The following is a 13,776-nucleotide window of genomic DNA, read 5'->3' as shown; positions in this document are numbered from 1 at the left end:
GAGGGCACCACCAGACCTTGCTTTCCCAGCCCAGTCCCCTGCCCAAGCGACACTGCAGCTGGGCCGGTCTCCAGCTCCCCACAGCCCTGCCCTGCCCAGCCATGCCCACCTTCCACAATTCTGGCCATCTCTGTCCTCAGGGAGGTGCCATGCCCTGCCCCCTCAGACCCACCGAGAGCCCGCAGGGAGCAGTGGCCCTGGCAGTGCCCTGGCACACAGCCCCTTAAGAAGGCCACTTTGAGTGGCACTGCAGCTCTTCCTGCTCTCCATGTTGCCACCAGCTTCTGGCTGCCTGAGTCACCCACAGCAACACTCCTCTGGCTTTTCTTCCAGCTCTTTCATGGTCCTCACACCCCACCATACTCATCTCTATCATGCTGACTTAGGCCTAAACCTGCCCACAGTGTTGCCTCTCATGCTGGGAGCATCAGAGAACTGCAGGCGCTTGCAGAAATGTGGAGACTACAGAAGGTCCTTTCACTACTGTAGCCACTACAGGCTAAAGCGACACTTGCATTTTTCTTAGAGAAAGTATTTTCCTGGCACCACCTATCCTGCACCAGTTCTGGAGAGGAACAGTTTGGTGGCAGCATATCTGGTTGGCCCTGCAATCTGGGTGGCAGGAGTTTGACAATACGATCTGTTTCTAAAATAAATGAAATGGAAAGGATCTGGAGGGGAGTCAAACTGCAGGAGCTGAATACAGCGCTGGAGTGTATTATTCTTACTTTGAATCAGACTATGTTCAAAGGTAAAACAATCCTTCTCACTGCCTCAACAAGCAGTGTCATAATAGCAAGTTAACTCTGACATGCACCTAGCTGGGGAGGGCCAAACAGAACAAAAAGTCTGAAGACGCAAGTGGATAAATGTCTAAATTGATCTCAGTGAGAAAGAGGTGAAAACAGTCCACATGCGCTTCATTCCATAAACGCCTCAGGAGTGTTCTGTATGCATGGTACAGCAGTGCTGTGTGCAGGCTTCCAGTGGTGCTACTCGGATGAAACCAACATCCCGCCAGCCCTCACAAGGGCTTGCCTTGCTCCGCCTGCCCCAGTTTGCTGGCCCGGCTGCAGCGAGGGAAACAGTCCTTCAATGGCACATCGCCACCTTGTGGAGAAGTTTTATTACTGCAGCTCTCTTGTTTCTTGGAGGAAAAGGCGGCTGACCTAAGTCGGTTAACTTCAGCTTAAGTTGGGAGTCTAAACGAATTATGGTCTTGTCTATACTGGGGAACTGATTTGCGTAGCTGCAAGAATTATTCTGGTACTATCATTTAGCTATTCTGGAACAGCTTTTTGAGAGTTCAGGAAATTTGTCAGGAACAGCAAAAATGTTTACATTACACTGGAACAGCGAAAGCAGTCAACTTTCCTAAATTAACAGGTTTAATTGGGTGCAATTAATGTGCTGAGATACTGGACCAGATGGACAAAATGATCCCATTGTCTCCATCAGGAGAACCTAAGGCAATATGCAAGTATTTAAAATAAACCACTTGCTTCCTATAGTATTCTGATTTTTCCTGGCACACCTTTATCTCTGCCCTAAATCATGGAAATTATACAAACTCTAACTTCCACAGAGCCAACACTGTTGAAATAACTTGTAAGGTGCCACGATGAATTTCAGTACTCTAGGCAAAACCGTAGGCTTAAATAGCTTAAAAGAATATAGGGCTCACTGATCATGTTGAGATGTATTCTGGTTCTAGCGCTATTTAATTCAGGTAGGATATTGAGCCTTGGGCTCTAATAGGCTATTGGATACTTCAAGTATCTCTCAATGTCTCTGTTGAAGTCATTTTGTTTTTACATAAATGTGAATGGGAAGTGGAAGACTGTTCCAAGGCTACTGCAAGCAAAAGAAGATAGCTTTTCATAGAGGGTAGTTAAGCTGCAAATCTCCTTGTAAATACATGGCTTCAAAAAAGGGGTTTGCACAAATTCATGGGATAAAAATTTGCTGATAGCTGCTAAACACAAAGATATCACATCTGAATCACAGATCACTAGAGGCTGGGAAAGAAGATGGATTTTGGGTCTCATACACGTGTTCCAGGGCACCAGGGGTAGATAGCCTGACTGACTACTAGGATACAGACTGTTCAATTCTGTTTCAATGACTGCTAATTCTTTTTTGAAGAGGTTTACTCAGAACGGTTAAAGAGAAGATTCTACACGGGTCATAGCCTAGTGCAGTGTCTTCGAAGTATGGCAAATGACCTGTCTCACGGTAGCGCATGGCAAAGGTTCCCAGTAGGCCTCCAGCTCCCTCCCAGTCTCTAGGTTCAAAGAGTGTGGCCCCAAAAGCCAGCCTCAGGCAGCCTGCCTGCAGGCCCTGAGAGGAGATGGGCGAGCCTCGCTGAGAGCCGGCCAGATGCAGGTCCTCATCAGCACCTGCCCACCGTTTTGTATCTGCTGTGTTGGACTGTGTACGGCTCAGGGTTCCGGTTCCCTCTTAGCACCGAGCATGCCAGACATCTGAGTATCAGTTTTCTGCTTCCTAGGACCACACCTTAGGCATCAAGCTGTGAGATATTTAGGGGTATCTCTCCTGTTCTTTGCACTTCCTCTCTATTTTTATATATATATATATATATATTTAAATTGGAAACACTGTGATTTGTTTGCTACAGAGAGCAGGGAAAGTTGAATCTCAAAGAGAAATGCCAGGAGAGAAAAACTATTTCCTCTCCAGGTCTATAGCTACAATAGCTACAAAATTATAGAGCAGCCGAGAATAATTATCATCTAACAGCTTCCAGCCGCGGCAAACCATTTTTTATTTCTCAAAGCTAAAACATAAATTATCAACAGCATTTTCTGCATAGGCTGTATAAAAACCTTGTTATTCAGTCCAAACCCACATGGTTTCCTGACTGATGACTAAAAATAAGCTGAAAGACAACAAGACTACATAAAGCCTTTCAAAAGTGTTCACATTGAATAGAGACAACCCCAAAAGCCCATTGGGAAGGCCTTTCCTTTATCAACTGATGGCAGAGCCCTGTGTGTTCCTGACAGAACTCAGCTACTCTATCAATCAAAGCAACTGAAATCCACCACAAAACCAATTCAGCAACCCCAATGGCTGGAGTAATTCAGCATGAACATAATTGCTTTTACTAAGGGTTATAATTAGGACCCATTTGACAAATGTTGCTCTAGATGGGCCAGGGATAATGATCAGGAGTTGTGAGAGCCCTACCTTCTGGGCCATGGCTCCCTGCGTGCTGAGGAGAGAGCTGCATTCCCCTTCATGGTATTCTTCTTTACACTCGCAGCAGAACACAAACTGGAAAACAAAGCACACAAATCATAAAAACACATTAGGGATAGAGACAGCAGGTCACAATCATGAAGAGTCATACCGCAGATGATCTCTTGCCCTTCGCATCCCATTACATTCGCATAATACTCCTAATTGTGCATCTTATTATACATTCCAATCATTAACACAACAATTTTGCTGTTATTATTATACATTTAATCAAAGAAGTAACATAAATGCCACTATTAAAAATGAGATTTTGCTACATGGTCCATTTAGGGACATAAAGTCATACTAGATACTTCTGGGTGTGTTTCTCCTACAGTGAAATCTGTTTATAGAAAAAGGGTGCTGGCTGAAACAAGCAGTTCTGCTTTATAGTGGTTGCTAATAGAAATAGTATATTCATAGTTCTGAATCAAATGCATCTCTATGGAAAACTATTTCTGACTTTACTAGGGGATGATTACTTTATATAGGTCATATAAAATACCATTTTCTAGAAAATTATATCCTTGCCATAGACTTTTATAGAATGGTTTACAAAAATCCGTAGAAAGAACACAACTATAGGCTACTTAACATGGCTTTTAGGGGACTACTTCTAGACCCTTATTGTGTTTCTAGCAATTGTTCTGGTTTCATCTTCCTTAAATTGCATTGTTCCTTACATAAGGCTTCATTGAAAATAAATGTCTTTTGCAGATGGGTAAAACAATTCTCCATACCTCAGTCTGAGCTGCTTCTGCCACCTAAACTGGTTCATATGTATCAAGTTTGATGCCTTTTTTTTAAACTGTAAAATGAAGATATCTGTCTTGACATGTGTCAAAATCTTTGGCCCATCAATGCTGCATTAAATTCTGTGTCCTTGCAGGTAAGGGGAGAAGTCAATAATGTAAAATGGGTCTCTTTTACGCTGTTTTAAGGCTATGCTGTCTTGATGCAACTTCAGACTCTGAAAGATCTCTCAGTGGTAAGACATTCTGACTGGCATTATAAGCAAGACTGATAAAACAGCCTTGATTTTTAGATACAGAGCTGCATTCACATGTAATGAATAAAGGATATCAGGAGGACATGACACTAGAACATTTGTCTGCCACAAATTCCATCTTTTGCAATTTCATTTTGAACTCTTTTCAAGCTGTATTGTCACTTTTCTAAGAAGCACTGAAAATCATATTTCATTGTCATGCTAAAGAAAGTGCACTTCTAAGAAAAGAAGCATTGTGCAAGTCCAAAACGATTGACCCTGCTATTCAAAAAGTCAGGGAAATTTGGAGCAGAGGAGTGGAGTGAGTGTTCTAACTTCCAGAGATATCAAACCTAATCACTTGTTTGCTTTCTTGTCACTCTCCACTATTTTGTCAATTATTTAAAATGTTTTATTGTACTTCAACTAACACTGATTTGTTAATTCACTTGTGCTTGTTAGCAAACAGTTTAACAATGGAGGCACTTTTGCAAGGTATGTTGCATGAAAGGCTGCATTACTGTAATAGAGCATCATTTAAATACAACAAAATTTGCACTGCATTAATGGTCAAAAGTTTCAGCTGTGTTGAGCACTACTCAAACACACACAGAGAGATACTCTGTCTGGATACCGAATATCTTAAAGACTTATCCCTTAGCAATTAAGGTTATAGCCAAGTTTAACTGTATTTCCTGCCATATGTCATATTTTCTTTTTCCTCTCATGACTGTACTTCCTCATGAACACATCTGGCTGAAAACATTTATCTGAAAGGGTTTTGTATACCTTGCTTTATCACTGCCTTATCATACAACACCTCAGCTTGCTTTTCTCACCCCAGCCTCTCTCACTTTTCCCATGCAAGTGAAATTTTAAACCTTTCATAAACATTGAAAAGGAGGAAATACTGAAGAAAGAAAAGAAACAACCCAGGGCACATATTTTGCAAAGACATTCCGGCTGCCTCACAATGTAGTTTATGTGGTGTTGCTATAATAATAAAATTCATAAACTCATGCCATATTATTTAAACATGAGAAATGCATTTTCTTATTATAGAAGCTGCTTTTTATGCCTATCTTTAAAAGAAAAAATTCTCAGGACCAATGTTACCAATGTTTTCCCCATAGGCTTGCTGTACTAGAAATGTGCGTGAGTGTGTAACTGGGCCTTTCACTAACAATTGTATATCTTGCAAATAAGTCCACGAGTGAGCCTGCCACATCCTTATAATGAAACAAAGCCTGATTTTGTTGGTGAGACAGGATATTCTTTTCACATCTTATTAGATAATGGATGAGATGTAAAATCAGTTCTGTGGCAAAAGAACACCCCAGAGGCTGATCGGTTTGTCAGAATAAATAGGCATCTCCCAACAGAAATGCATTAAGTACTCCCTTTTTATGGCAAAGCATGCATCATAAAGAAAAGGCATGTCACTTACAACAAAGAGCAGTTTGTGATAGTTTTATTCATTTTTTACATTCAGACATGAAAAATATAATATCGTTTCAGTAATAAAATACAGCAACTGCAAAAATGCTGTCAGTTAACTTGAATTTTGTGGCTTCATTAATATTAATACAGTTATTTTGCCCTTGGAAAGAAAAGGATTTAAGTTGTTCAGTCAGGATTTAACACTTTTGCATAAATTTAATATTAGTAACTGTTCAAAATTACTCGTAAGTAGTGTAATTACTAATAATAGTCACACTTTCTTTCCCTTTATTTTCAAAAAAAAATGCTGGCAGATTACTGTGATAATATAAACAGCACATAAACTTTCTATGTCTTTGTGTATTTACCAGTTACTGTTGTTACCCTTGAAAGATGCTTCAGCTAGAAAACAACCAACATAAAGTAAAGAATAAATCCCAAAGGTCCCAAACCTATCCTCTAGGTTTATGCATTAAAAAGAGGATTAGCAGGGAAATCCCTGAAGCACTTAAGGGATTTAGGCACTGGAAATTAATATAACCTGCATGTGTGCTATTACAGGGTTTTGAGTATCTGTAAAAATATTTGAGATAGGGCTACGCAGAAATCCTGAATCCAAGCGATCTCAGAAGAGGAGGTATTAAAATCCTCAACAGGGATCTAGATCCTGTTTTTAAAATCCTATCTTTACGATCATTCAAGCAAAAGGTAAAATCAGACCAAATTCTGGTCAGCTGTATGGAATTCAAACCCACAGATGACATCTGAAGTGCCAAGAGCGAAGCTGAATAAAAACTCGGATGGTGAAATCAAGCTGTAGTCTCAGTTATTCCTGACTGTCCCATTTATAGTGTTTTAAGTTTGGAAGTGGGAGCAGAGGATGTAGCTCTTTTTTTTTTTTTTTTTTGGATGAAAGGAAAATGAGCTTGTCATTTACATGCTATGCTGGTTGTTTTTTTGGAAAGATTTTGCCATTTTCTTTTCACATTGATCTGCTTTCCTTGGATAAAGCACCAGAGCTCTCATTCTCTCTCTTGCCTACTGCAAATGCCTTTTCTTTGGTCTCTGATACTATCTCCCTATAGTGCTTACAAATTATTACTGTTAAAATTATATCTGTTCCAACTTTAATACAATACTCCCATTCTTGAATACCTACACAAAGCTTTGAGTTTGAGCTCCCTACCGTTAAAGTTACTCCTCAACTCAGACATTCCGTTTCTTTTTCACCGTTACCTCCTCCCATGTGTCTACCCAGCAGAATGAAGGCAAGGTTGCAGTGAGGTAGTCATAGCCAAGGTTTAATCTGCAGCACTGTAGGTGCACTGCAAGGGACTTCTGCGCGAGCTAGCAGCTCAAGATTTACCCAGACTTCTTACCAGGCTTTTGCCATCCATGTTGAAATCTGGACTGCCACGTCTTCATTCCTACAGTTACCACTATTAGCTAGACTGAAGACAAATCATATATGTTACATGGTTTGGCCAAAATGTATCTTCCAGAACAGACATTCACATCCAGATTAAAGCTATCAGGTAAGGAAAGATGTACTCATACCTCTGGTATAGCGTTTTAATGGCCCTTCAAAACCACTGTTAAAAGTTTTATCTAATGTCTACTTTCACCCTTTCTGGTTTCAGCTTCCAGTCACTGCTTTCTGTTTTGCATTTCTCTGCCAAAACAAAGACCCTTTCAGTATCCTATTTTTTTCTTCCTGTGAAGGTACTTCTGTACTGGAATCAAGATACCTCTGAATCTTCTTTGATGCAAACAGAGAAACTCTTAAGTTTCTCACTGGTTAAGCCATTCCTCCTCCCTCTCTTCCTCAGCACCAAATCATTTTTATGACATTTTTCTGGGGACTGTCTTGTTTTTGTCATTAATTATATTTGACTAATTTTTGTATCATTGCTGTGCTGTATCAGCAGAGTTTTTGTATTTACTTCTGGATCACTGCTGAGTATTGAATCACAACAGGTTTGCTGTCAGTCCCTGCTGAATGGTGCTGGCAATAACCTGCTACACATAGATTCTTCACAGAAAACACTACTTTCTGTGATCTGCCCGTTCTTAATCCATGTGACCACAGCCCAGCGGAGGCATCCATACTGCCTCATCTGATAGTGGTGACACAATGCTGCTGCACAGACCCTAACCAAGTCAGTTGGAACACAGACCCCTAAAGCCTTTTATTGATATATTACTGTGATGATCTCCTTATCAGAATATTCTGTAGTTTGAAGTCTTACAAAAGATGAAATTGATTTTGTGCAATTACTTTTTCTTATCAAACTCATAATCTAATTATAGAATGAAATCAGTTTCTTTTGATATGACTCGTTGTCATTGAGAATATATTGACTAGCAACCCTATAAAAATGTTTTGTCTTATCTGTTCTGCTACCTTTTTCTTTGACCTTCCCTCATTCAGTGGTGGCTGTCTGGACTCCTCGCTACAGATGAAACCATGAAAATTAAAGCTGCTGAATGAAGGCAGGATCAACACCCCCATCAGTACTGGAGCCTTCTGCCAGTAGTGCAAAACAGTGCACAAGAGATGCAAAAGTTCCTCAAACCATGGCTATATGAACAAAGAAAAACAACACAGATCTTACTTTCAACTTAAAATGCAGGGCTTACAAGTTTTATCTTGCCCTCTCAGGCAAACAAGTACTTGAAGAAATCAACCTTCAGTGCTTCTCCTCACCCTTTCCTCTAAAATCTAGTCCAAAACCAAGCCACAAGGCTACATAATAATAATAATAATAATAATAATAATAATAATAATAATAATAATAATAATAATAATAATAATAATTCATCCTAAAGGTGAATTAAACCACAGCTGACAGGTGTTAATTTTATTATTTAATGAACTGCCAGAAAATGCACATTAAGTACTATTGTAATGTGAGAAGGCTATAGTATATTCTGAAGAGAATACGAAGGAAACCACCTATAATCTAAGATATATATGGAACTAGAGAGACTTATTTTTATGTCTTCAAAACCAGTTTGGTTATATATTACACATCAAAGCAAAAAAACGTCACATTCTAAGATACTTGCACGACTTTGATCACAGAGCGTCAGAGCACCTTGGAACTCTAAGTGAACCTCTCACCATACTCCTGTGAAGCAGCAAAGTACTATTATTTCTGTTTTAGTGACTGGAGCCTAATTCATAGAAATCCCTGCCCACAGATCCTCAAATTTTGAGGATCTAAATCAAGTTGATTTGGAAACCCAAATGCTATTGAGGATCCACACCAAAGAGACTTGTCCAAGATCACATAGCAGCACTGTAAGGGAGAAGATTTCCAGTTTTTAAACATTGATTCCCTACTAATCATTGTAGATCACTCCTTAAAAGAGCCACACCCTGGTTTCACAAGGTCAAAACTTAACCTAATAAAGGCAATCAGTAAAGGATTCCCATGCTTCCCCCCCCCTGCCCCTGCCCCACCCCCAGTAAATGAAAATATGATGGGGGAGTGCAAATAAGTAGTCACCATTCACCCAGAAGCTCCTATAAGTTCTAACCAGCATTGTATACAGCAAGTGTATAGTTGTTTGGTTTTATACCAGACTAGCAGGATTTTTCAATTACATTTTTTTTTTTTAACCTGGAGAGTGTTTGATTAAACAGTAATGCAAATAAAACACTGGAAAGGCAAAAAAACCCTTCCCTTCATCTGACAACATGATCACCTGGTCAAAAAAAAACCCTTAAAAATGTAAAATATTATAAGGCACCAAGTTCCAATACTAAATAGCTTTTGTAGTCAAACTATAGGCTGCTGATTGGAGCAAGGATTTATATTGAAAATATGAGCATGCCTTAAGAGAAATCAAAGCTATCAGAAAGTGACATACTGAATGGCACTGTCCATAACACCCAAAGTCATCTCACTATAGTGTTTGTTTAGAAAAATAGAGCTTCCAATTGCACTTTCCAAAGCACAAATTATAATGTTATAGTGAGTGATACATACCTACAGGTATTTTTTTCTTTTAAGAAAAGCCCCCAGACCCCAAATTTCACTGGAAAATATTTTACCATCTAGTGTATCTTTTGAGTAAGAGAGTAGTTGGATTCTTGGGTAGAGTTCAAACCTCCATAAACACAGACTAAGCATTTTTACTTTGAAACTACATACATTGTTATTTATTTCCATCCAAAGTCAATTAAAAAGATTCCTGCACTCCCCTGAATGTTACAGTCCTTGTGCTACTGCTGTGAACCACAAATCTTGGGTATTGGATTGACTTTGCCTTTAGCACTTTGCTATATCCAGCACCAAGTGTGAGACAGTCATCCACATGCCCTGTCTTTTGGTATTTCTTGTGCTTGCAGCAAAAAAAAAAACCAAAAAAAAAAGCAGAATATTTACCATCTGCAGTAGCTGTGTCTCCTTAGGATTTGTGGCTTTGCCAATTGTCAGTTATAAAAAAAACCTCCGGTAACTATTATAATGAAGATAAATGACACAGTAGCAAAAGTGTCAATTTTTAATGACACCGGTTTTATCAGATATAAGGCAATTGTAAAGCATGGTAGCACTTGCAGAGCAATTTTGGTCTTTTTCCTTTTAATAAAGTACATACATAAACCATGCACATTTCATGTGAAATCGAACTTTTGTGAGAAACATGATAATCTGTCAAAACATGGTGTCAAAAATATAGCTTCAGTCTCTGCAGTTTTTGCAATCTAAGGGCAATTTGCCATCAATAGCATGAGTCAATTTTCTAAAAACTTTAAAAGCTGTAAATGTAGGACTGCATCAAAACCAAGTTCTTAGAGATTTCAATGTTTTTCTTTTGAAACCGAAAGTGAAAGTCTCCCTCCTGATTTCTGCAAAATAACCCATGGACTCATTCCCTAAGATCTAGATGACAACGTGCACATCCCAAGGCTCTTCAGCGAGTGCTGATGATTTGTGTCTGCAGACAGACTCTCCTGGAGCTTGCCTTACATCAGGTGGCATTAACCTGAAAGATGGATTGGTAAAATGGACAGCACAACCATAGAGAACCTGTCCCAGACCTTCCCAGACCTTGTTTGCTGATTTATATGGATGAGCAAATTTATTTCTTCTTTCCAACCCCTTCTGAACTGCCTCGTGGTCCAAGTGCTGCAAGGGATAGAACAGAAGAAAGAAGCTGAGAGGAAGCCAGGTGCTTCTCTCAGATGAAATGACTTCAGGCTCCTGTGGGACAAGGGAAAACGCTCTTTCCAGATTCGTCTGCCCCATACCTACACACAAGGGTGTTGCATAGTCTTGTTCTTGGCATGTTGGCTGGGATGTGAGACTTACTAGCCCACTCCAGAAAATAAGAATGAAAAGTCTATAAAGCAGTTAGTTACAAGATGATGTGGTACACTGAAAGTGTGAAAGCCTGTTATTTTTTGTTCTATTATGTGTGTGCAATAGACAGGTCTTGTTATCACTGAAGAATCTAGCTGACTACCCAAGCAAACATGAATTCAAACACTGCAACATTTTCAAAGAAGACCACAGTTTTGGTTGTCTGAACAGGGATAGCTGGCCCTGGCAGAGCTGTACAGCTTTAACTGGGAGCAGGACAATACTTCGCCCTGAAGCACTGGAAAGGGATGCCCAGGTTGATGCCAACCGAGTTACTTCTGGAAAAGGAAGACAAACAAACTTAAATAAGTAGGCAGCTGCCTACAGCAGCAGGCTGCTAAACACAGCAAGACATTAGTGTCCGTTACTTCCCTCACCTGTGCCAGAGCTGCAGACAGCAAGCAAAAAGAGCAAGGCTTCTAGCTTGTCATGCTACAGGGACTATGGCAAGACCTCAGATATTAAACATCACTGCATTGAGGAGCTCTTCCTAACCCCAGAAATAGCTGCTGCCATGGACTCTGACCCTTCCTTCAGGACCAGCTGTCACAGCCAGGCATCGTCCTCTCGTCTTAATTCCCGAGTATCCACTTCTCCTCTCTGCCTTCTCACTTCTACATAGTAGTAGCCTAGCCCCTTCCTTCTACTTCAGGTAGCAAAACTGGATTTTATTTGCAGTTTACACTGCTGAGAAGCTTTAAGGTAGCCCTGCCGGAAGTCTTGCAGCCATGCCAGCAATCTGTAGCTAATGCCGCCACAGTGCACTTGGGACCTGGAGTGCTGCCTCTGCATGGTGCTGTATGATGCTGGGTAGATATTTCAGCACTGCTTGGAGCTAGCTTGGGGGTTACTTCACTGTGTAGTACAGACATGACAAAGAAATTTAATTTATTATTAGGTTCTTGCTGGCACCACTGGAGAGAAAAAACAATTGTGTGTTGCCTTAATTCTGTTCCCATTTAAGTAATTTTAGTAGGTGGTACAGACACCTCACCACATCTACCTGGTGTATAATTATGAGCAATTTTATGCCTGGATGACTCACAAAATGCAAAGGGGATGCAGGTAAACTTAACATTTCTACAAATTATTTCCAAAATAAATTGCATAGTATTTGTATAAGGAAACATTGAAAAAAATCAGTATTATTGCCACCATATAATTTCATGGAATATATTAGAAACTAAATCCAAGGGATAAGGGGATTAGTCATTTATGAATAAAAGGAACATTTTTAAAGCAGTCAAAGATGTAAAATGTATCTAAACTGTGATTTAAAAGAAATTTTAATGTAGTGGATATTATTCTCTGTATTTTGAGTATCTCACAAAAGAATGTAGCATTCCACTTACAACTGTTAAAAAGAAAAAAAAAAAGAAAAAGAAAACCAAACCTCTAAATAAATAATATATAGGCATATATTAAAATTAAAATATAAATTGGGTGTCTCTCCCACTTACATTAGAGTAGCAATTCATTGCAACTCCAATGAAACAATACAATATTTACCCTAGAGCAGATAAAGTCAGAGCATGAGTTACATTGTAAAGAAAAAAAAGCTTGTAGGTATGTTGTCACCACCAAAATAGATAGAAATAAAAGTAAGAAATAAAAATTTATATGGAAGGAAGCATTATTTTTAGGGAACTAGCATGCAAAGAGGGAAAATGATAGTTATCTTGAGGTGCCTTTAGGATGTGTGAGGCAAAGCATTTTATGACAAGTATAACAGCCTATCTTTTGAAAATACTATTCCTGCAGAACATGCATCATTTTACGTGTGTGACATCAAAAGTTGATTTTTTTTTGCAAGAAAGTGGTTGGAAGCTACATTAAAATATCACTTCTTGCCAAGTCTGAAAAGGATGTTTTGTTGCTGAATGCATATATCAGCTCACAAGGAATGTCACGAGGAATGAATTTTACTGCCTGTGGCTTTAGCTCCTGCTCTAGCAGCTTTGGAGTTCAATTAATATGCCCTTAAAAAGTACAACAAACCTATTTCCATATGATAATACTGCTGGTATGCATGCATGCCCTGGGCATTTGAGCATCTAGCTGCACATTTATATGTGCAAACAGACCAGGAAATCTGATGGATTCATTAATGTGGTTCTTAAAATGAATTACTGAATATGCAGGCTGGGAAGCTGATGAAAGTTAGGTAATTACCCAGTGCCTAATTCACACTGAATTGTAATAGAAACCAGACGACTCACTTCCCTGAAACTTTCTTAAAGTATCTCTAACAGAATCAAGGCACCTCACATACAGACTTTTATTCTATGCCATTCGGACTGTGTTCCTGTAATTATGCGCAAGAAGCACACATTTTGTTCATCTCCCGGTTGCTGGAATTCATCTAGATTAATTCACCCAGCTATACTGAAAATGTTCCAGAAGATGGCAGCAGTGACACAGGAATCGATACCAACTGGCTTTGCTAAGCTTTTGCAATTGAAAACGATTCTAAAAAAAAATCATAGTCAACAGCTAAGATCCAGCCCAGGGTTACCAACAGCTGATACATACAAAACCAGTCCTGACAAGACAGTCTCATAAAGAGGAAATGGTATTCAGATGCACTGAAACACATAAAGAGGAGCAAGGAGTGCTCCTTGTTTCAAGGGCATTGCATTTTCTCTTAAATCTGGTAACAGCTGAAGGTCTGTAAAAAGAACATCCTTCTAAATATGACCATCTAGCAAGTAAAAT

General features: G+C 39.4%; 1 protein-coding gene across 1 annotated transcript in view; it reads right to left on the bottom strand.

The window, feature by feature from the left end:
• PRKN (parkin RBR E3 ubiquitin protein ligase) overlaps positions 1 to 13,776 on the bottom strand; it is a 767,421-nt gene that overhangs the window by 16,772 nt on the left and 736,873 nt on the right. Inside the window, exon 10 of the mRNA XM_055714146.1 lies at positions 3,211 to 3,297. Coding sequence (XP_055570121.1) covers positions 3,211 to 3,297 — 87 coding nt within the window. The remainder of the gene's footprint in view (positions 1 to 3,210; positions 3,298 to 13,776) is intronic.

The sequence above is a fragment of the Falco cherrug genome, chromosome 6 (genome assembly GCF_023634085.1).
Source record: "Falco cherrug isolate bFalChe1 chromosome 6, bFalChe1.pri, whole genome shotgun sequence".
Classification (NCBI taxonomy): Eukaryota; Metazoa; Chordata; class Aves; order Falconiformes; family Falconidae; genus Falco; species Falco cherrug.
The sequence above is the reverse complement of the archived record's forward strand: the minus strand, read 5'-3'. Positions and strand labels throughout refer to the sequence as shown.